Source organism: Macrotis lagotis, chromosome 7 (assembly GCF_037893015.1).
Source record: "Macrotis lagotis isolate mMagLag1 chromosome 7, bilby.v1.9.chrom.fasta, whole genome shotgun sequence".
Taxonomy (NCBI): Eukaryota; Metazoa; Chordata; class Mammalia; order Peramelemorphia; family Peramelidae; genus Macrotis; species Macrotis lagotis.
Window position 1 is genome coordinate 212,670,752 of NC_133664.1, and position 22,611 is coordinate 212,693,362.

Genomic DNA, 22,611 nt, shown 5'->3' on the forward strand with positions numbered 1-22,611 from the left:
GGTAGACGGTGTCATGGTTTCCACTAAAATACTGAACTTCATAAATCTGAGCTATACAATAGATTTATGTCTTTATGTGTCCGATAAAATAGCTATTGCTGCATTTTAGAACCTAGAAAAAGAAATCTTTTAAAATATGTTTTTAAAATGACTCCTTGTAGGGGTGGCTAGGTGGCGTAGTGGATAAAGCACCGACCCTGGAGTCAGGAGTACCTGTGTTCAAATCCGGTCTCAGACACTTAATAATTACCTAGCTGTGTGGCCTTGGGCAAGCTACTTGACTCTGCCTTACCAAAAAAACTAAAAAAAACAAAACAAAAAAAATAACTCCTTGTTCTTCATACTGCTTTATATGAAAAGCTAATGTTTTTTTTTTATTAAAGGAGTCATATAATCTTCTCAAATAAAAGCTGTGCTGTAGAAAATAATGTCTACATTTCTACAAGTAATATATATCCCCCAATACCTACTTAATCTCAATACCCTAAAAGGAAAACATATATAGCATTTTCCTTGCACATTTAATTTCTTTAATGCACAAAATTAGCTACATTTCTTGCAAACAAAAAGAAACAAAACCAATACCAATCAAAATACTAATCAAAATTTTACTAAAGCAAAAAAAATTACATAACTAAAGTTATCTTGATATTATCCTAATAACAGTGTTTTATTATGTTAGGGAATGTGGTCTTAATAATATTTTCTTTGATCACTCTAATAACAGAGTAAATAAAGGGATAGATCCATTTGCCCAGGTGCTTCAAAATTTCCAGTTTCCATCAATGTAGGCAGGAAATGAACTAAAATTCACTGCTAGATCAAAATGTGAAATTTACTTTGCTATGTTCTTTTCTTTAGTATTTTTCATTTCAACAATGGTGACTTACTTTTACCCACACATATCATTATTTAAAACTTTATCCATTGAGATTTTCTTGCATAAATCAGGATAAAAGCTAGTAACAGAGAACTGCAAGAACTAGAGGGAAAATATAAATTTGCTAGTTTATTTTGCCTTCTTTTTTCACTTTACCAAGACTAGAACCTATCAGGGCAGCTAGGTGCCACAGTGGATAAAGCACTGGCCCTGGAGTTAGGAGTAACTGAGTTCAAATCCAGCCTCAGACACTTAATAATTACCTAGCTGTGTGGCCTTGGGCAAGCCACTTAACCCCATTGCCTTGCAAAAACCTAAAAAAAAATAACAGAACCTATCTTGAGCCTCACAGTCTGGTTAAAGAGTTCATTAATAAATGTCTAAAATCAGCTTTCTGTCCAGTACCTTTATATTTCTGTGTAAAAGCTTTACTTAGTACATCACCAAAACAAGTTTAAAAATCAGACTGTGGAACTAGATCTAAACTCCAAAAATATCGAAGAAAGAGGAAAAGAGTACATATGCTAAAAATACTTATGTGTAATGGCAAAAACTTAGAAATTAAGGAAGTGCTCTTTTCAACTGAGAAATGACTGAACAAATATATGAATGCAATGAAATACAATTTTGTTATAAAAAATGATAAAAAAAAATGGTTTCAGAGGAACCTGGAAATGGTTGTGTGAATATGCAGAGTGAAGTGAACAGAACAAAAGCAATTTTATCAAATAATAACATAATTGTAAAGACAAGAATTTTGAAATATTTAAGAACTTTGACCATGATTCAAGAACTCATGCAACCCATCTCCTGACAAAGAGGTAGACGGACTCTAGGTACAGATTGAGACATACAGTTTTGGACATGATTAAGGAATTTGTTTTGCTTAATTGCATGTATTTATCACCAGGATTTTATTTTTCTTTCTTTTTTCAATATCAGAGAAAGAGAGAAGGTTTTTACTCAATGAAAATCAAATAAAAAAAAGTGTGTGACTGGGAATTATATAATAAGTTATATAATCTCAAAATATGCATGATATTCACTTATTCATTCTTAACTCATACAATGGAGGATTACTTTTAACGAGGAAGATTCTGGAAAAAAAAATTCTGTTCTTGGTTTCTTAATATCCTTCAATAAATTATACTAAGTAGCACTACAATTATACTGTACCATTCATCAAAGTAAGTACAAGTATTTGCCACAGACCAAATGAACAGTTTTCCACTGAGTATGGGTATTTGGCACATGATTTATCCTAATGCCATAAAAAAACATATAAGATTTCAGTTTAAAAACAGGGGGAAGTAAACTTCATGAACAATTTTCTTTGATTTCTCAGCTGCTCTCTATTTCTATACATGACCAACTGTCTTATCTTAGCAATATACTACTTACTATTTAGAAGTTATAAAGAAGTGGGCAAAACTAATAGGCAGAGTCACTGATTTTCTATCATAAGAAATCATGCTGGATTTAAGAGTCAGAAAAGTCCAGCATGATTTCTCATGGTAGGAAATCAGTGACTCTACCTTTTAGGCAGACTGACTTATGAGTCGGAAAGTCTTATGCTCAAATTATATTTCTAATACTGAATAGCTATGCAACATGCAGAAAGTCACTTAAGTTTTGGAGCCCCACCTGTAAAATGGAGAGAGGATGGTTTGATGTATAGAAGACTCAGACTTAAGAAGTCCTATGGATACAGGGCCCAGATTTAAGAAGCCCTGAGGTTCTTGCCCATCTTGAAGTAAATGACTGGGAGATCTTGAGCAAGTCACTTACTTAATCTCTTAGTGGCCCAGCCTGTTATGGTTCCAAACTATAAGTTTGAGCAGGTGAGTAAAGGAAGTTTCCACAGTCAGTAAAGATGAAATCACAAGGCCAATTTTTAAAAAAAAGGAGAGGGGATAAAAATAGTTTTAGTGCTTCTTCATGGGGTTCTAGTGAATAATAAATTAAAACAATGTGTATCAAGTGCTCCAGAAACTCTACAATGCTGTACAGGTTTCACTTATTTCCAGTTACCCAAAATACCTACTGGCACAATGAAGAGTAATATACAGATGTATATAAACATCTGATTATATCCTAACAGTACAATGTGGGTCTGGTACTAAGGCAGATGAGAACAGCATATCTCTGCCTTTATTTCCAAAATCATCAAATAACTTAGGAAACTGTCAGGTTCCTAAAAGCTCACTAATTTATTCTAGACATATAAAGGTAAATCAGCTTCCTCAGTTTCATCAAGGTAATACTTTGATACCAGGAAGACAGCTACTACACCAAAATAACACAACTACGAAGTATTTTAACATCCCTTTGCAAAATATAAAATTTCAAAATCCTCAGTTTTTAATTCAAAGTTCTACAAAATCCAGTCCCCCATCTCAAGTACTGTAATGAAAAGGAAGTGTATACATTGAAAAACAGGGTCCAAATTTTCCCTCCTCTTATTTATGCCTTATGTGATTTTAAGCAAGTGTCACTGCATTTTCATGGGCCTTTTAGCTTTAAATAATTTGATCTTCAGAAGAAAATAGAAAGCACTAGAGCTAAAATAAGAAAAACTTGCATTTCAGTCTCAGTTCTGTCTCTAGTCTATAGGGTCTTAGGCAAGCCACTTAAGTTTCTCTGAAACTCAGTAATAATACTTACCAGTATTCCCTACACAGTTGTGAGGGGAAATACTTTGCAAAATTTTAAATATTTAAGTTATTATCATTATCATCATCATTAATACAAAAATCTCATGTGCTAGGAAAAATGGGTTACCTCTGTTCTTTAAATAAGTCAAATACCCCTTAACTGCCCCTCCTGCCTTTTCTACAGGACAAAAATCCTATACATCCTTTTAGACCAATCTCAAAAAACATCTTCATGAAATCTTTTTTGATCTCAGTTAAATGATTTTGTCTGGATTCCCACAGTACTTTGTTTATACCTCTCATGATATATATCTTACCCCCTCATGCTAAATTTTAACACAGAAAGCAGAAAACTTTTGTAGTAACTGGGATATCCTGCAGTAGATACTCAATAAATATTTGTGAAACTATCAAATACACATTTTAAAAAACTTATCCAATATGATATCTAGGAAGCAACATCATCAAGAATTATAAGACTCAAGAGTAACTTCTGGGGCAGCTAGGTAGTGTGCAGTAACTAGAGCCCCGGCCTTGCAGCCAGGAGGATACGAGTTCAAATTCGACCTCAGACACTTCATAATCACCTAGTTGTGTGGCCTTGGGCAAGCCACTTAACCCCATTGCCTTGCAAAAAAAAAACTAAAAAAAAGAAAGAGTAACTTCTAGGCAACCAGTGCTACGCTATCAGATCCTTGCTATGTGGGTAGAAAGAGCATGATGAGGTCTTACAACTTCTTACAATTCAACTTAAAACTTTGTGGTTACATGCCATTATGCAATTTGGCACATAAAAGGCATCTAAGTTATTGGCTAGCTATGGGATCCTGAGCAGAATAATATTTTAAAAAAGTAATTCTGAATTCAGGTAACTACGGTTCTAGGCATCTTTTTACTAATTAGAGTTCTGTCCAAACTTGGTTAAGTAACTTAACTCCTCAAGGGCTGCTTCTTCATGTAAATATATAAACCAGGATCACCTCTCTTTAGAGGTCACAAAATTATATAAGAGTTTGAAGGGACTTTTATTGGTTGTTTAGTCTAGATAGGAATTCTTATTTTTAGTCCTGGAGCCCTCTAACAGTATGGTGAAAAGCCTCTGGACCCTTTCTCAAAATATTTTTTGTTTCTTGTATTTGTAATGGAAATTCTAATCCCAGATAAAGGACTCCCCCCTTCACTTCACAGATGAAGAGACTGAGTTCCAGCAAGATTAAATGACTTGCATAAAGTCATTCAGATAGTTAAACAGCAGAACATGGATTAGATTGTAGTTCTTCTGACTGCCACCACAGCAATTTTCACCATATCACATTGCCCCTTAGATTTCTTCCAGTCTTAAGATTTCAAGATACATTAAAAGGCTGGCAAATTCCATGAGAATATTTCAAGGATTTTGGATTTCATCACTGTAAATATTTTCATTAACAAATTGTTTTATTGTCCTTTGTTTGATTGCACTTCACAATTGCTCCCCCAACTTTCAAATTCAAAGTTTGTGGCAACTCTTATAGTGAATAAGTATTTTTCCAACAGCATATGCTCACTTCATGTCTCTGTGTCACATTTTGTAATTCCTACAATATTTCAACTTTTTCATTATTATTATTGTATCCAAATGATAATCTATGTTCAGTGATGTAATTGTTTTGGGGCATCATCTTAACCAACAAATTTGTGTTTTCTGACTGTTCTACTCATCAGCCATTCTGCCTTCTCTCTCTTCTTGGACCTCCCTATTTCTTGAGACACAACAATACTGAAATTAGTTTAAATATTAGATAAATTAGGTTAAATATTAGATAAAACATTCTTATTTTAAGAAATTTCCACAATCATTGAAACCTTCAGCAAACACCACCTTCATCAACATCAAAGCAAAACCCTCCAATAGCAAAAAACATTATGACTCATGGAAGCTCAGATGATAGCTAGTTTTTTAGCAGTATTTTTCACTAAGCTATGTACATCGTTTTATTTTTGAAGACATCCTACTGACCACTTACTAGAATACAACAGAGTATAAACATAACACTTCTATGAATTGGGAAACCAAAAAATTTATATGACTTGCGTCACAGTGATATTCACTTCATTGCTATGGTCTGGAACTGAATATATTCAAAATCTTCAAGGTATGCCTGTACTGAAATCTTTCTATGCATTAATAAACTGAATTTATTAATTACTTTGTGCAAAAATTTTGTGACCAACTTAGTGACAACTCTTCCTGAACTTAGGTAGCCTGATCCTCAGATGGCAAAGATATAATTCATTTTAAATACTTACAAACTTTCAGTTTGAATACAGCTGGTAGTAGTTAAATCCTCAAGATTAAATCCTCAAGAAATAGTTAAATCCTCAAGAACCCATATGGGTTATTTTGATGGTAGAAAGAGACATGGAACTGGACATGAGTAGAGTCTTTTAAGATAAAAATATTAGAGGCTAGGTAGAAGCTACAGTATGGGCTTTTAAATCTTACCAAAAATAAGATTTTTGTGGGTAACATAATTTTACAAGTGATATTTGATTTTTGCCCCCCATGAATACTATTCTCCCCTCATTAGAGGAATCAGTAGTTATTCTGTCCTTTTCTCGGTTTGCTAAACTATTATAAAATCTTTGAGGGGAAAAAACCCATAGAAATCTTAAGTGCTCACCACCTTATTGCACAGACAGTGAATACTAAATAAACACTACAAATATTAAATCAAAATCTAGCCCCTACAATTATATTTTCTTCTTGTCTATTATTATAGCTTTCAAGCAGGAACCAGAGTAAACTTCATAAACAGAGAATTGTAACTTCTCTTTAAGGGATAGAACTTTATATATGTTAGGACATAGTGAAATTAAATTTTTAAAAGGAATCTTGAAATCATTCTTTAGTGGGATATTCTTTATCTACAATGATAATTACCTTGTTTTCTATGGATTGATTCTGCTTCTCAAGTTCAAGTGGATTTTCTTCATTTTTTTCCTCTTCCGGAGTGGTTTTCATTTCTATGTGTTCTTTTTCCAACAAAAGCAAGGAGTTCCTACTTGAAGTCCTGCAACTGCTATTTACATCACTTCCTCTGCTGATACTTGTTGTGGGGTTAGAGGAATTGGTAGTTATTCTGTCCTTTTCTTGGTTTGCTAAACTATTATTAACAGTTGGTTCCAAAGTTTGATTAGAAGTATCAGATCTGACAGTGGGAAATTTATTGTCTTCATATTCCATCTGCTTTTGTGCTCCAATCATACCATTGGCTGTATGTTTCAGTACATTTTGAATTTGGTCTGTATCAGTTTCCTGTTTCTGTAGTGGATGTTGAGATAGGAGTTTTGGTTGAAGGACTGTAGTCAAGGCAAGTTTTCCTTGAGATCTAGAAATAGTCTGACTAACAGAAGACTCTTTCTTCACATCAGTAGAATTGGATGATGAGCTAAAAGATAAAATAAAGGGGAAACATAAAAATTTGGGAAAAGAAAAATTCTAGCACAAATGAATGCTTGTTTTAGTATGAAATGGATATTTTATACAATCTTGCTTCATGAAAATTTTTTTTGTTCTTTCCACTTTCAGAAGCATTAATCAGAAAAAAACAGATAAAGTAAACCAAATTATTATACTTAAATACTTAAATTCCGAATTAGCAGTAATTTTCTAACTATAAACCATTTCTTTGAGGAAAAAAATACAAAGTTTAAATATAAAAGTAATTAGAAAAGATAACTTTCATTCAGGGTTTATTCAAACAGAGCAGTCAATCCCCAACTGTCTGTTAATGTCCACTTTGGACTCAGAACCCATTCTCTGATCTTCAGATGTATTTCAATACATGATGATTAAGCTCCCTGGGTCAACCCACAAAACTTACTTAACCTATAATATCTTCAAATATAATACTGTACTATAGAATTTACCAACAGAATTCAACATTTATTAAGTGTTCAAATTTCAAACATCTTGTTCAGATTCAACTCAAGCAGTGAAGTCTATTATGTTCAATTCAGGTTTTGCACAAGGCTGGGGGTGATTTGGAAGAAAATAACAGGATCAAAGTCATATTCCATACTGTCTCATCAGAATATATCTACCTCTCATTACAATATTCATATTTCTCATTACTTGTTTACCAATCAGATTCAATTCATCTTTAGGAACAACCACTCTTCCAAGGGTACATGGGTCTTTGGTATTATTAATTTTATGCTAGTAGGCTTAATAAAATGTTTAACCAGGGGTAGCTAGGTGGTGCAGAGGATAGAGCACCGGCTCAGGAGTCAGGAGGACCTGAGTTCAAATCCAACCTCAGACACTTAATTACCTAGCTGTGTGACCTTGGGCAAGTCACTTTAATCCCAATTCCTTGCAAAAACCAAAAGAAAAAAAGAAAGAATAAAATGATTAGTCAGAAATTATGTCTCTCATTTTCTAACATCACAATTCAAACCACTGGTGGTGGTTCTAGTTACATGTAATGGAGATCTTCAAGAGACAGGATTAAGGGAGGCCTAAAGGAACTCAAGAGATGAAGAATTGGTTTGGGGACCAGAAAAGGATGGGGACTGGGAGAAACAGCTAGGTGATGTGAAACTAAAGGGACAAAGGGAGTGAGTGAGAAAGGAGTAAAGGATTAAGTGATATGGACAAGATAAGACTTGTCCTGTCACTTTTTAGAATTAATGGTAGAAATAGAATATGAAAAAAATAACCATGGCTAAGGGGTCAACTTAAGAATTAAATGAAATAATCAAACTGCATGATTTAAAATAAATCAAACAAATCAGTAATATTTTTGCACATTAACCTAAAAAAAATTAGCAGAAAGGGAAATTCTGTTTGAAATATCTACAGAATTGAGTACAGAGCAAAGATGGGGCAGTAGAAGGAGCAACCCAGCCAAATTCTTCTAATATTCACCTCCAAACAATGTTAAAATAATTCATGACATCAAATTCTATAGTGATAAAGTCAAGAAAAAAGTCAGGGTAAAATATTTCTTAGGAGGTCATCATAAGAGTTGGTAATAACTCTGGCCTGGTCCATCGAGTATATTAGGAGCAATGGCAGCTGAGATACTTGGAGCTCTATGATCACAGACAGTAAAGGGATGGGAAAACTGGTTAGAAAGAGATCACAGGGGAACTAGAGTTGACTGGATACAGGATGCCTGTTGTATTACCTTTGCACAATTCCATGTCACCTTTCTAGGGTCAAAAGTAGCACATGCCTATGTAGCAGCAAGAAGTCTGGGCCTCTACCTGGGTAAAGACCAGAATACAGACCAGGAGAAGAATTATTACACCTGTACTTGGAATAAAACACTTTCGAAGCATAGGAAAAAAACATATAGACCCACAGAAGTAGCTTTGAATATAGCAGCCTCCAAAACAGTAATGTTTGGGACAGTGTCTCCGCCCCCCCCCCCCCAGATGAACTGAGACAAAGTTTAACAAATAATTCAAATGAAGAAATAGGGTGGATCACAAAAAGTTATTGAGGTGGCAGGAAAGACCAAGACTCAGAAAACAGTTAAAATCAAAACAACAAAGAAAAATGGCAATGGAACCAAGCTTAAAAAAAAATTTCTGGAAGAGTTAAAGTAAGAGATAAGAAAGATAGAAGAATAATTAGGGAAAAGAATGAGTGATACCAAAAGAGAATTAACATTTTGGTAAAAGAGATATCAAAAAATATGGCAGAAAATACCTTTAATACTAGAATTGGCTTAATGATAAAGAGACATAAAAACTAATTGAAGAAAAAACTCCTTAAAAAGTAGAACTGGCATAAATAAAGCACAGGCCTTGGAGTCAGGAGGATCTGAGTTCAAATCCATACTCAGACACTTAATAATTATCTAGCTGTGTGACCATGGGAAAAATCACATAACCCCATTGGCTTGCAAAATAATAATGAATAAAAATAAAAATAAAAGTAGAACTGGACAAATGGAAATATAGGTACAAACGCTGATTGAAGAAAATAATTCAACAAACAATAAAATAAAGCAAAAGAGGGGCAGTTAGGTGGTGCAGTGGATAGAGCACTGGCTCTGGAGTTAGGAGGACCTTAGTTTAAATCCACCCTCAGACAATTAATAATTACTTAACTGTGTGACCTTGGGCAAGTCATTCAAACCCCATTGCCTTAAATAAATTTAAAAAAATTAAAAAAATAAAGTGAAAGACAGATAAAAAAGGGAAAAATGTGACATTGCATTAGGAAAAAAATCTTAACCTGGAAAATATCAATATATTGATAATTTAAAGTAAAGATAATTTAAAAATTATTGGACAACCTAAAAGTTATGAACAAAAAAATGTCTAGACAACATATCTCATGAAATTATAAGGAAAACTCCTGGGTATTTTAAAACCAGAGGGTACAATTGAAAGTGAAGGAATTCAAAGCTTCTCTGAGGTACCACCTCATACCTCTCAGATTGGCCAATATGACCAGAAAGGATGATGATCCTTTTGATTGTTGGAAGGGTTGTGGGAAATCTGGGACACTATTATGCTGTTGGTGGAGCTGTGAACTGATCCAACCTTTCTGGAGAGCTATTTGGAACTATGCACAAAGGGCAACAAAAATATGCATACCCTTTGACCCAGCAATACCACTACTGGGTCTAAACCCTGAAGAGATGATGAAAAAGGGTAAAAACATCACTTGTACAAAAATATTTATAGCAGCCCTGTTTGTGGTGGCAAAGAATTGGAAATCAAGTAAATGTACTTTATTTGGGGAATGGCTTAGCAAATTGTCTTATATGTATGTCATAGAACACTATTGTTCTATTAGAAACCAGGAGGGACTGGATTTCAGGGAAGCCTGGAGGGATTTGCATGAACTAATGCTGAGTGAGATGAGCAGAACCAGAAAAACACTGTACACCCTAACAGCAATATGGGAGTGATGTTCAACCTTGAAGGACTCAGTCATTCCATTAGTGCAACAATTGGGAACAATTTTGGGCTGTCTGCAAAGGAGAGTGCCATCTGTATCCAGATAAAGAGCCGTGGAGTTTGAACAAAGTTCAAGGACTATTCCCTTTAATTTAGGGGAAAAGAAAGATAACTTATTGTCTGATCTTGTTACCTCTTAGACTTCTTGTCTTTTCCTTAAGGATATGATTTCTCTCTCATCACACTCAATTTGGATCAATGTACAACATGGAAACAAAGTAAGACTGACAGACTGCTTTCCTTGGGGTAGGGAGGGAAGTAAGAGTGGGGGGGAAATTGTAAAACTCAAATATCTTTAATAAAAAAACAATTAAAAAAGTGAAGGAATTCACTGATCACCTCCTGAAAGATATAAAAAAATGGAAACTCTCAGGAATATTATAGATCAAAAATATAGCAAGCAATCAGAATAAAAATATTATTTGGATACCATGAAACCAGTCAGAAGCAAACAAGAGTTAGCAACTTCCACATTAGAGGGGCAGAGGGCTCAGAATATGTTAGAATAAAAAAGAACTAGGATTACATCAAATAATACCTTTAATAAAAGTTCAGAAGAAAAAAATAAATCCATATAAATCATCATTTCTATATATTGCCAAAAAAGCAGGAAAAGATAGAAAAAGAAATTTTTATGGAAAATACCTGCAGACAATATAAAATACTTGGGAGTCCACCTATGAAGACAAATCCAGAAAATATATGAAAATAATTTACGAATACTTTTCACTCAAAGATAAATCTAAACAACTGGAGAAATATTCAATGCCCCATGATAGGCTGAGTCAATAATAAAAATGACAAATCTTCCTAAATTAAAGTACTTAATTAGTGCCATTATCAAATTACAAAAGAATTATTTTAGAAAGCTAAAAAATGAAGAAAATTCATCTAGAGGAAGAAGAACGTCAATAAAAAGAATCGATATAAAATGTGAAGGAAAGTGGCTTAGCAGTACCAAATTTCAAAGGGGCAATCTTGGCTAAGAAATAGAATGGAGGATATGTGGAATAGATCTTTTTTTTTTTTTTTTACAAAAACACAAAAGTAAAGGTAATAAATTTGATAAACCAAATGATCTGAGCTTTGGCTATAAGAGCTCAGTGTCTGACAAAAATGCTTAGGAAAACTTGAAAGAAATTGGGCAGTAACTATGAATAGACCAACAAGTCACATAATATGCCAAGATAAAGTCAGAAAGAATACAAGATTTAGCCATAAAGTGATATCATGAACAAATTAGGGGAGCATGGAAAATTTTTCTCTTAATCTATGATTAAAGGAAATTTACAACTAAACAGAAGAGTAAGATCATGAGAAAAGAAATCGATAATTTTGATTAAATGAAATTAAAGGGTTTTTTTGCACAAATTAAATCAATTGTAGCCAAGATTAGAAAGAAAGCAAGACAAGGGTTGGGGTGGGGGTGGCAAGCCAAGATGGCCACAGGGAGGCAGAAATTGCTAAAAGTTCTTCCCTATAAAACTACAAATGCTGTATATTTATGACTCTAACCAAATTCTAGAGTGACAGAACCCACAGAAAGACTGAGTGAAACAAGTTTTCAGTCCAAGATAACTTGGACTATGGGAAAGGTCTTGGGACGAGGGTGGGGGGGCAGGGAAACCACAACTCTGAGTTTCAGCTGTGCCAGAGCAAACCATCTTCCAGGAACAGGGTGTTTGGGTCCCGGGGGCACCTGGGTCCGTGGCAAGAGGAACAGTTTCCTGGTCTCTTGGACCAGAGATTTCCAGGATGGCTTAGACAGTCAGAGGGAGAACTCTGGCTCACCAGAAGGAGCAGGAAGCATAGGCCACTGCTGGCCTCAGAGCAGCACCACCCTAGGAACCTATGGAGTCACCTAGCAGCTGTTTCCAGAGTGTTCAGCCCACAGATGGTAAAGAAGTGGGGAGAGACTGCAAGGGACTCTCTGCTATACCTGGGGCAGGACTCTGCTGCTTTATCCATACTCCAATCCAGGGTCCAGTCTTAGGCCTCTACTACCACAGTTCTCCTAACAGTTCAAGGGCAGAGGGGAGTGCTTGTGGTCATCCATAGACCAGGAGAGCACTATAAGACCTTTCAGAAATTGAGGTCTCTGGGATCTGTCCCCAAAATTCCCAAAAGCTTTGAAGTGCAGTAAATTAGTCACAGACTGAGGAACTGAGTAAACACCTAAAAAAGAAAAATCTGACCATAGAAAGTTATTTTGGTCCCATGGAGGAACAAAATAAATACTCAGATGATGACCAAGTCAAAGTTTCTGTATCAAAAGATTCCAAGAAAATAGGAAATGGTCTTGGGCTTTGGAAGAGTTCAAAAAAACCCACTGAAAATTGAGTGAGGGAGGTAAAGAAAAAATTGGAAGATAAATGAGAACAATACAGGAAAAACATGAAAACCAAGTCAGCAACTTGGTCACGGAGATACAAAGAAACAAGAAAAAAAATAATATGTTAAAAACCAATTTAGGTCAAATGGAAAATGCAGTTCAAAAGGAAATGAAGTGAAGAATGCCTTAAAAAGCAGAACTGGCCAACTGGAAAAGGAAGTAAAGAAAATAATGCCTTCAAATGTAGAATGAGCTAGAGAAGTTGAAGACTTTGTGAGAAATCAAGAGAAAATAAAAAGAATGAAAAACTAAAAGAAAATGTGAAATAACTCACTGGAAAAAACCAAGTGACCTGGAAAACATATCTAGAGGAAATGATTTAAAAATTATTGGGTGACCCAAAAGTCATAACCTGGAAAAGAGACTAGACTTTATTTTTCAAGAAATAATCCAGGAAAATTGTCCTGAGATCCCAGAATGAGAGGGTAAAATAGAAATCGAGGGAATTCATTGATAATATAATGAAAGAGATCCCAAGAAATGTTATAATCAAATTCCAGAAACTCCAAGTTAAAGAGAAAATACTATAAGCAGCCAGAAAGAAACAATTATTGTGGTGTTACAATCAGGATTACACAGGATTTGGCAGTGCCTATGTTAAGGGCTCATAGGGCTTGAAATATGATATTTCAGAAGGCAAAAGAGCTTGGATTATAACAAAGAATTAACTACCCAGAAAAACCAAACATCTTCTTTCAGGGAAAAAGATGAACTTTCAATGAAATGAGTTTTTCTAACTTTCTGAAACAATTAGAACTAAACAGAAAGGTCTTCAAGGACAAGACACAGGTAAAGCATACAGAGTATGAATGGGAAAGGCTAATTATAAGAGATTTAATGATGCTGAACTGCATGAATTCCTGTATGGGAGGCAGATACTGATAACTCATAAGAATCTTCCCATTTATAAGTACAGTTAGAAGGAACATATATAGACAAGGCATAGGAGAGCATTAAATATAATGTATAATATGGTATAAAGATGGAATCAATAGGTGAAAAGGTAATGTACTGGGAGAAAGGTAAAGGAGAGGTAGAATGGGCTAAGATATTTCACATAAAAGAGTCAAGAAAAAGCTTTTGCAATGTAGTGGAAGAGGGGAAGGTGAGGGAGGATGAGTGAGCTGTCATTCTCATCAGAAATGGTTCAGAGAGGAAATAACATACACACTCAATAGGGCATAGAAATCAATCTTAACCTAGAGGATAAAGGAGAGGAAAGGGATAAGAGAAGGGGGGTCAAGGTGGGATAGGTGATAGAAGAGAAGGATGATCATAAGAGAGGGTAGTCATATACAACACACTTCTGAGGAAGAACAGGGCAAAAGGAGAGAGAATAAAATAAATGGGAGTGGGGGGAATAGAATGGAGGCAAATACAGTTAATAATATCAACTGTGGGGAAAATATTGAAGAAATTCCTCTGCTGTAAATACATTTTTCTTAAATTTTATTTATTTATTTACACATTATCAAAATAGCCTTGTTGTAAGAGTAAACATAATCCCCCTCCACCTACAAAAATAGAAAAATCTTACAAAAAATAAAGTGAGAGAAAAAGAAAAAAATTGTATTTCAATCTGTGTTTAGATACCATCAGCTCTGTTTCTGGGATGATCTCATTCTTTATCATAAGTCCATCAAAGAAATTGTCTCAATATTTTTTTCCCACAAATGCTATTGCTAATTGTATTTCCCTCCATCCATTCCTCCCCATTCCCATTTATTCTATTCTCTCTCTCCTTTCACTTCATCCCTCCTTAAAGAAGTATATTTTGGGACAGCTGAAAGAGCACCAACCCTGGAGTCAGGAGTCCCCAAATCAAATTCTGCCCCAGAAACCCAATAACCACCCATCTGCATGAACCCAACACTTTGCAAAAAACATGTTACATTTGACTACCCTCTCCCATTATCTTCCCTCTCCTTTCTCACCTACATCCCTTTCCACTTACCCCATCCTCTTTCTTCTATCCCCTTCCTCTTTTTCCTCCGGGAAAGATAGATTTCTGTACCTGATTAAGTGTGTATGTTGTTTCCTCTCTGAGCCAATTCTGATGAGAATGAAGGCTTTACTCACTCACCCTCAACTTTCCCCCTTCCACTCCATTGCAAAAGCATTTTCTTGACTCTTTTATATGGAAACACCTTAGCTCATTCTACTTTTCATTTCCCTTTTCCCAGTACATTCCTTTTTCACCCATTGACTTTATCTTTATAATATATACCACCTTCATATTCAGCTCTCTCTTGTGCCTTGTCCATATATGCTCCTCCTAACTGATATGGTTCATTTGAGTTATCAATATCATCTTTTCATACAGGAATACAAGCAGTTCAACATTATTAAATCCTTCATAATTTTCCCTTCCCATTCACCCTCTTTATGTTTCACCTGAGTCCTGTTTCTTGGAGATCAAACTTTCTGTTCATCTCTAGCCATTTCAACAGAAAAGTATCAAAATCCCATTTAATAGAAAGTTCATCTTTTCCCCTGAAAGAAGGTGTTCACTTTTGCTAGGCAGTGGATTGTCAGTTGTAATCAAAGCTCTTTTTCCTCCTGGAATATGATATTTGAAGCCGTAAGAGCCCTTAATGTAGATGCTACTAAATACTGTGTAATCCTGACTGTGGTTTCATGATATTTGAATTGTTTCTTTCTGACTGCTTGTATTATTCCTCTTTGACTCAAGAGTTGTTCTACAATCTGGCTACAATATTCAGGGAGTTATTTTTTGGGGGAAATCTTTCAGGAGGTGATCAGTGGATTACCTCAATTTCTATTTGACACTCTGCTATCAGGGCAATTTTCTTTCTTTCTTTTTTGAATTTTACAATTTTCCCCCCAATCTCATTTCCCTCTCCCCACCCCCCCACAAAAGGCAGTCTGATAGTCTTTACATTGTTTCTATGCTATACACCGATCAAAATTGAATGGGTTGAGACAAATTATATCCTTAAGGAAAAAATAAAATATAAGAGAGATAGCAAAATTACATAAGATATATTTTTTTAAACTAAGGGTAATAATCTTTGGTCTTGGTATAAACTCTACAATTCTTTCTTTGAATACAGACGGTATTCTCCATCACACATAGCCTAAAATTGTCCCTGATTGCTGCACTGATGAAATGAGCCAAGTCCATTAAGACTGATCATCAACTCCAAGTTGATATTCTTTTTACCCTTTTTCATGATCTCTTCAGGGTATAGACCCTGTAGTAGTATTATTGGATCAAAGGGTATGCACATTTTTATTGTCCTTTGGGCATAATTTTAAATTGCTCTCCAGAAAGGCTAAATCAGTTCACAGCTCCACCAACAAAGTATTAGTGTCCCAGATTTCTCACATTCCTTCTGATATTGATCATTGCCCTTTCTGGTCATATTGGCCAATCTGAGAGTTGTGAGGTGGTATCTCAGAGCATTTCACTAATCAGTAATGATTTAGAGTAATTTTTCATATGACTATAGTTAGCTTTGATTTCTTCACCTGAAAACTGCCTTAATTTCTTTGCCTATCCTTTGATCAAATGTCAAAAGCCAATAATTTTTAAATTATCTCTCCTGGATCCATTTTTCAGGTCACTTGTTTTTCTAAAGAGATTTTTTATATCTTCTAAGTTTTCATTCTTTTGGTTTTGTTTTATTGTTTCTTGATTCCTCACAAAATTATTAGATTCCTTTAGCTCCATTCTACATTTGAAGGAGTTTTTTTCTTCAGAGAGTTTTCTTATCTCCTTTCCCATGCGGCCAATTCTGCTTTTTAAAACATTCTTCTTCTCATTTATGTTTTGAACTACTTTTTCCATTTGACCTAAAATGGTTTTTAACATGTTATTTTCTTCAGTACTTTATCTCCTTGACCAAGTTGCTGACTTGGTCTTCATGATTTTTCTGCATTGTTCTTATTTCTCTTCCCAATTTTTCCTCTACCTACATTACTTGATTTTCAAAATCTGTTTTGAATTCTTCCATAGCCTGAGACCAATTCCTATTTTTCTCAGAGTTTTTGACTTTGTCATCTTCTGAGCATGTGTTTTCATCCTTCATGGACCCAAAGTAATTATCTATGGTTAGGTTTTTTTCCCCTGTTTACCCATTTACCCAGTATGCCCTGGTTTTGGAATGTTTCCCAAGCTTTTGAGTGCTATTGGGACACTCCTGTAAAGACCTCAGTTCTTTCAAAGTCTTATGAGAGGCTCTGACAACTTTCCTGGTCTGTGCTCTGGTCTGTAGATGACCATATGCACTTCCCTCTGTTCTGGAGCTGTGAGGAGGGTCCCTGATCTGCTATGACCATAAAGGGTTCCAGACTATGACCTGGGTCTACAAAGCACAAAAGTCCTGTCTCAGGGATAGAAGAGAGACTTTGACAGTCTTCCCCCACCCTCTTGTACTCTGGAAGCAATTGCCAGGCAGTTCCCTGCTGGATGGCTCTTGCAGGTCTGCTTCCCTTTCCTGAAACTAGGGCTGCACTGGCCAGGGCTCCTTGGTCACAATTTTCCTGCTGATCTTCCCAAGTTGTGCTTGGTAATCCCTGGGTTGGGAGGTCTGGAAACCACTTACACTGCCACAAACCCAGATACCCCAGGGATCCAGGCACCCTAAGGATTGTTCCTAGAAGTCTTGAGCTCATTTGCCCCACTTCTGACCCCAGTGGAACAAAGCCATTCCATGGATTTTCCAAGTTACCTGGGACAGGGGAATTGTTAAATTGGATCTTTCTATGGGTTCTGCATCTCTAAAAATTGGCTTAATCATAATTTTCAAGTTTTTGGAGTATTGTGGAAGAGACTTTCTGGAAATCCCTGCCTTCACACCATCATCTTGGCTCCATCTCTCTCTGATGGACTTATTATAAAGAATGACACCCATTCCAGAGACAGAGCTGATGATATATGAACACAGACTGAAGTACATTTTTTTCTCTCACTTTATTTTGAGGTTTCTCTAATCACTTTGGGAGGAGGGGAGATTATGTTTACTTTCACAACAAGATTACTGAAGTAATGTGAAAATAAATAAATCATAGAAAAAGAAGGAAAGCAAGAAATTGGGGAAACTTTTAAAAATTAATTTCTCTGATAAAGGCATAATTTATTTTCATTTTTAAAAGAATTCTATTTTAGACTATTTTAAAAAATGAGGTAATAAATAATACAACATTGTTTTCAAAAATTTTTTGGTGCTTCCTTCTAAATTTATTTTTGTTATCTACAGTATGCTTTTTTACTTTTTTTCTCCCTCCTTTCCCACTCTGCCCTAAAGAAAGCTACTATAAAAACACTACATATATATGTATATATATATATATATGTATACACACACATAGAAGTACACATATGTAAAAAATGCATTATACAGATTTCTAATTATGAGTTCCTTCTCTTGAGATAGATAGCATCTTCCCTTCATAGGTCCAAGTTATTCCATGTTTTTCTAAAATCAACGAGGTCAGGGCAGCTAGCAACACAGTGGATAGAGCACTAGCTCTGGAATCAGCAGGACTTGAGTACAAATCCAACCTCAGACACTTGCCTAGCCGTGTGACCTTGGGCAAGTCACTTAATCCCCACTGCCTTAAATAAATAAAATCAACCAGGTCACCATTTCTTATTGTACAGTGGTATTCCATCACAATTATATGTCACTACTTATTCAGCCATTCCCCAACTTAAGAGTAACATTTTACCTAATCAGATAAGAATATGATATCTCAAAGTTGTATTAATTTGTATTGCTCTCATAAATAATGATTCAGAGCAATTTTTCATATGACCATATGTAGTTTTGATTCCTCTATCAAAACACTTCCTGTTCATATCCTTTTATCACTTTTCAATTGCAAAATGACTCTCATTCTTATAAATTTTACAAATTTATATATATATATATATATATATATATATTATAGACACACACACATATTTAAGAAAGGAGACGTTTATCTAAGAGACTATGAAATTTTTCCCCAACAATTTTCTGCTTTCCTTCCAATCTTGGCTACATTGGCTTTATACAATAATTTTTTAAGTTAATATGATGGAATTTATCTCGTGTATGTTCATAAATTATTCTCTTATTCATGAATCTAATAGAGAATATGTTCTTTTTTTTTTCTAATTTTCTTATGATATCTCCCTTTATATCTAGGTATCTTGGTAATTGATTTAAGATACTGTAGGTCAAGGACGTGTTTATTCCAAAATGCTTCCCAGCTTTTACAACAATTTTTACAAATGACTTTTTTATGCCCCAAACTTAAATAGTGACATTTGTTAGACTAAAGGTTAATATTTACTATTATATATTGTTTTATCTGCTGATCTACTTTTCTGTTTCTTAACTAATACCAGATAATTTTAATATTTATTGCCTTATGATATAGTTTGATGTTTGGTACTGATCAACATCTTTTTCATTAATTTCTTTGAAATTCTTGACCTTTTTGTTCTTCCAAATATTGCTATTTTCCCTCCTAACCCAGTAAAATATTTTTAGTATTTTAATTTGGATGGCATTGAACAAACTAGCAAAATTGTCTATTTTAATTATATTGATTTTCCCTACCCATTAACATAATAATCCCCCAATTATTTAATCTGACTTTTTTTGTATGAAGAGTATTTTATAATTATGCTCGTGTAGTTCCTGGATCTGTTTTGGCAGACATACTCTAAGGTATTTTATACTATCTACAGTCATTTTAAATAAGTTATCTCTTGTCATCTCTTCTTGCAGGTTTTTTTGTGGTGATAAATAAAAAGGCTAATGATTCATGTGGGTTTATTTTAAATTCTACTACTTTGCTAAAATTATTGCTATAACTAATTTTTTAGTTCAATTTTTAGAAATTTCTAAATGTATCATTATATCATTTATAAAAGAAATAGTTTTCTACTTCATTTCCCATCTGACTCCTTATTGCTATTGCTATCCTTCTGAGCTTCCCAAAAACTGACAATGTATGTGTCAACTTCATTATTATTCCTTGAAAAATATACTGCCAAGGAAAGTGTCAAAAGACATCACCCATTCCATTGTTATAAGTCATTAATGATTAAAGAAACACAAATCAAAATAACTCAGAAGTTTTTACTTCCATTAGATTGTCAAAATGAACAAAAATGGAAAAAAAGACAACTGTGCCTACTTAACTGAGGGAATAAAGATACAAAAATACACTACTTCTGGTGGAGCTATGAACTGGTCTGGACATTGTGGAAAACAAAAGGTCCCCAAAGTTTTAAAATTGTGTATATTTGGGGGCACTGGGGAATGACAGAAGAATGTGGCCAACATGGCCATTTGTTTTACTTGAGGACTATATTCATTACTTTTCTTTTTCTTTCTTTCTCAAATGGGTGAATGTGGGAAAATGAAGATTTCAATTAACTGAATAAAAATAAAGTTTTAATTTAAAAAATAGTAGAAATAATTTTTCAGTGAATTTTGAAGGAATAAAATACAAAACATCTTGATGTATAAGTTCAGCTTTAACAGTCCCTTTTGGAGCAGCTGGATAGCACAGTGGATAGAGCACCAACCCTGGAGTCAGGAGTACCTTGGTTCAGATCCCGCCTCAGACACTTCATAATAATTACTTAGCTGTGTGGCCTTGGGCAAGCCACTTAACCCTATTTGCCTTGTTAAAAAAAGCAAACAAAAACCTAAAAACCTAAACAGTCCCTTTCATTGGCAATGTTACTTTATCTTTATGAAGGAATGGAGTCCTTGGGGAGTTACAGTTTAACTGGAATCTGTTGTTTAGGATGAAGAGAGACTAGATGAAGCAGAGAGATAATGGACAAAAAGAACTTTTCAAGAGAGTCACTTCCTGAGAGGAGTAAGTTACAATCCTATATCATGAGGAAACCATATGGAGAGAATTCCTGAGAGAGTCTAGCTACCATTGGGAAAGACTTGAATTGCGGGACTGTGTTTTCAGTGTTATAGGATACTTTTGTCTATGATCTTTTTCACAGTTGGTACACTATAAACAGCTAATGATATCTTTTTTCAAATGTTTGTTACAAAGTTAATAAAGTGGATAGTCACTTTGTGTAAGTCTAGTAAATCAAGGAATTGATATAGAAAAAACAACATGAATAAAAAACTGACTGGAAAGATGTTACCCCAGGTTATTTATTATTTTCTAAAGCTATATATAAGATGCTATAATTTAGTAACAATCAGGTTTTATCATAACATATACCTTGATTGTCTTGGAATCTGGAGAGAATAAAGTAATGAGTCAAATAGGAATCTGTGAGGGTAGGGTAGCTGTTATATGACTGACATCTACCTAAGAAGAGTCATCATTGAAACCCTGCTAAATATCAAAAATAAATCTGCAAGGATATCTCAGTAATATAATTATGTTCACATTATACACTCAAAGAAACCAGATATATTCACTTGAAAGGACACTAGACAAAAAATACTACTATGATGAACTACCAATGGGTAATACACCATAATATCAACAATATAAGTATTAGGATAAGCTTAACTAATGAAAAACACAATTTATTACTTCTATAGGTCTATAGCACCTAATGCTATGATAATTTTATTAGATTTGTAAATACATATCTATAATGTTTTAAAATATCAGATTTCTTCTTCTCTCCCCTCTTCTTTCAAATATAAATTACTTACCTTCCTCCTTCAAAGTGACTGATGAGATCTGATACCTTACTAGGTTTTTCTTTTGCGATAAAAGAAACTTCTTCCATCCTTGATTTAATACTAGGTAAAAGTTTATGTTTGGGTGTCTGGTTTTTATTAGATGAAGGTGAATTCTGTAGATGTAATGGTTTTGGAGGCACTGTAGAAAAAAATAAAAGAATTACACTATTTTGACACCTTGTTTTTAAGGAGGATAGCAATGAATCCAATGACAGAGAATGAGAAATTTAGTTTTTTCAGACATGAGGGCTTGCTTTCTCATTTGTGTAAGACTTTGACAAATATACTTTAAAGTTTAACTTTTACTCACTGTTAATGGAGATGTCTATTAATAATTTTAAATGGCTTTGTGGAATTTGCTTAATTCAAAATACAGTAATGTAGATTTAAATTTCATTCTTAGGGATGTGTACAGTAACTATACAATTTCCATCACTGTTGCCTATAGTCATTCTACCTATAATATATATGATCTTTTCTGAACTGAGAAACTAATAAGAAGGATTTGGCAGCATGTTATGGGAAATATGGGGTATTTACCAGTTTCCTCCTTTGTAATTATAAGTATAATAACACTTGTACTGCTTACTTCATTTAATTCAATTCAATAAATATTTGCTGTTCAGTCTAGTATTCCTGCATATAATAAAAAAGTATATATGTGCATAATACAAACACAAATCCCCAAAAATCTCAGCACACAAAAACTTATATACTACTGTGAAGAAAAGGACACATTAAAAATTAAATACAAGATAATTTGAATAAGAAGACAGCATCAACAATTGGGGGAAATCAGGGAAGGCTTCAAACAGTATAAAACATGACCTGAGCCCTGAAGGAAACTCAGATTTTTAAGAGGTAAAGAGGGAAATAAATTCCAGTCAAATGTAATTTTTTGATCCCATTCTGTTCTTTTCTTTGCTTCTTTGGAGAGACTTGGCACCATGAAGTAAAATTTTTTTATCCTGAAGATTTCTGCTGAGTAAGTCAGAAATTCAAGATTTTAATTTCACTCTTGAACCTTTC

At 34.3% G+C, this 22,611-nt stretch overlaps 1 protein-coding gene across 3 annotated transcripts in view; it reads right to left on the reverse strand.

Annotated features, from left to right (window-relative positions):
* FGD4 (FYVE, RhoGEF and PH domain containing 4) overlaps positions 1-22,611 on the reverse strand; it is a 292,080-nt gene that overhangs the window by 106,450 nt on the left and 163,019 nt on the right. For all 3 annotated transcript variants that reach the window (XM_074194757.1, XM_074194756.1, XM_074194758.1), the window contains exons 3-4: positions 21,553-21,721; positions 6,458-6,965 (exon numbers count right to left, since the gene is read on the reverse strand). In XM_074194757.1, the coding sequence (XP_074050858.1) occupies positions 6,458-6,965; positions 21,553-21,721 (677 nt within the window). The remainder of the gene's footprint in view (positions 1-6,457; positions 6,966-21,552; positions 21,722-22,611) is intronic.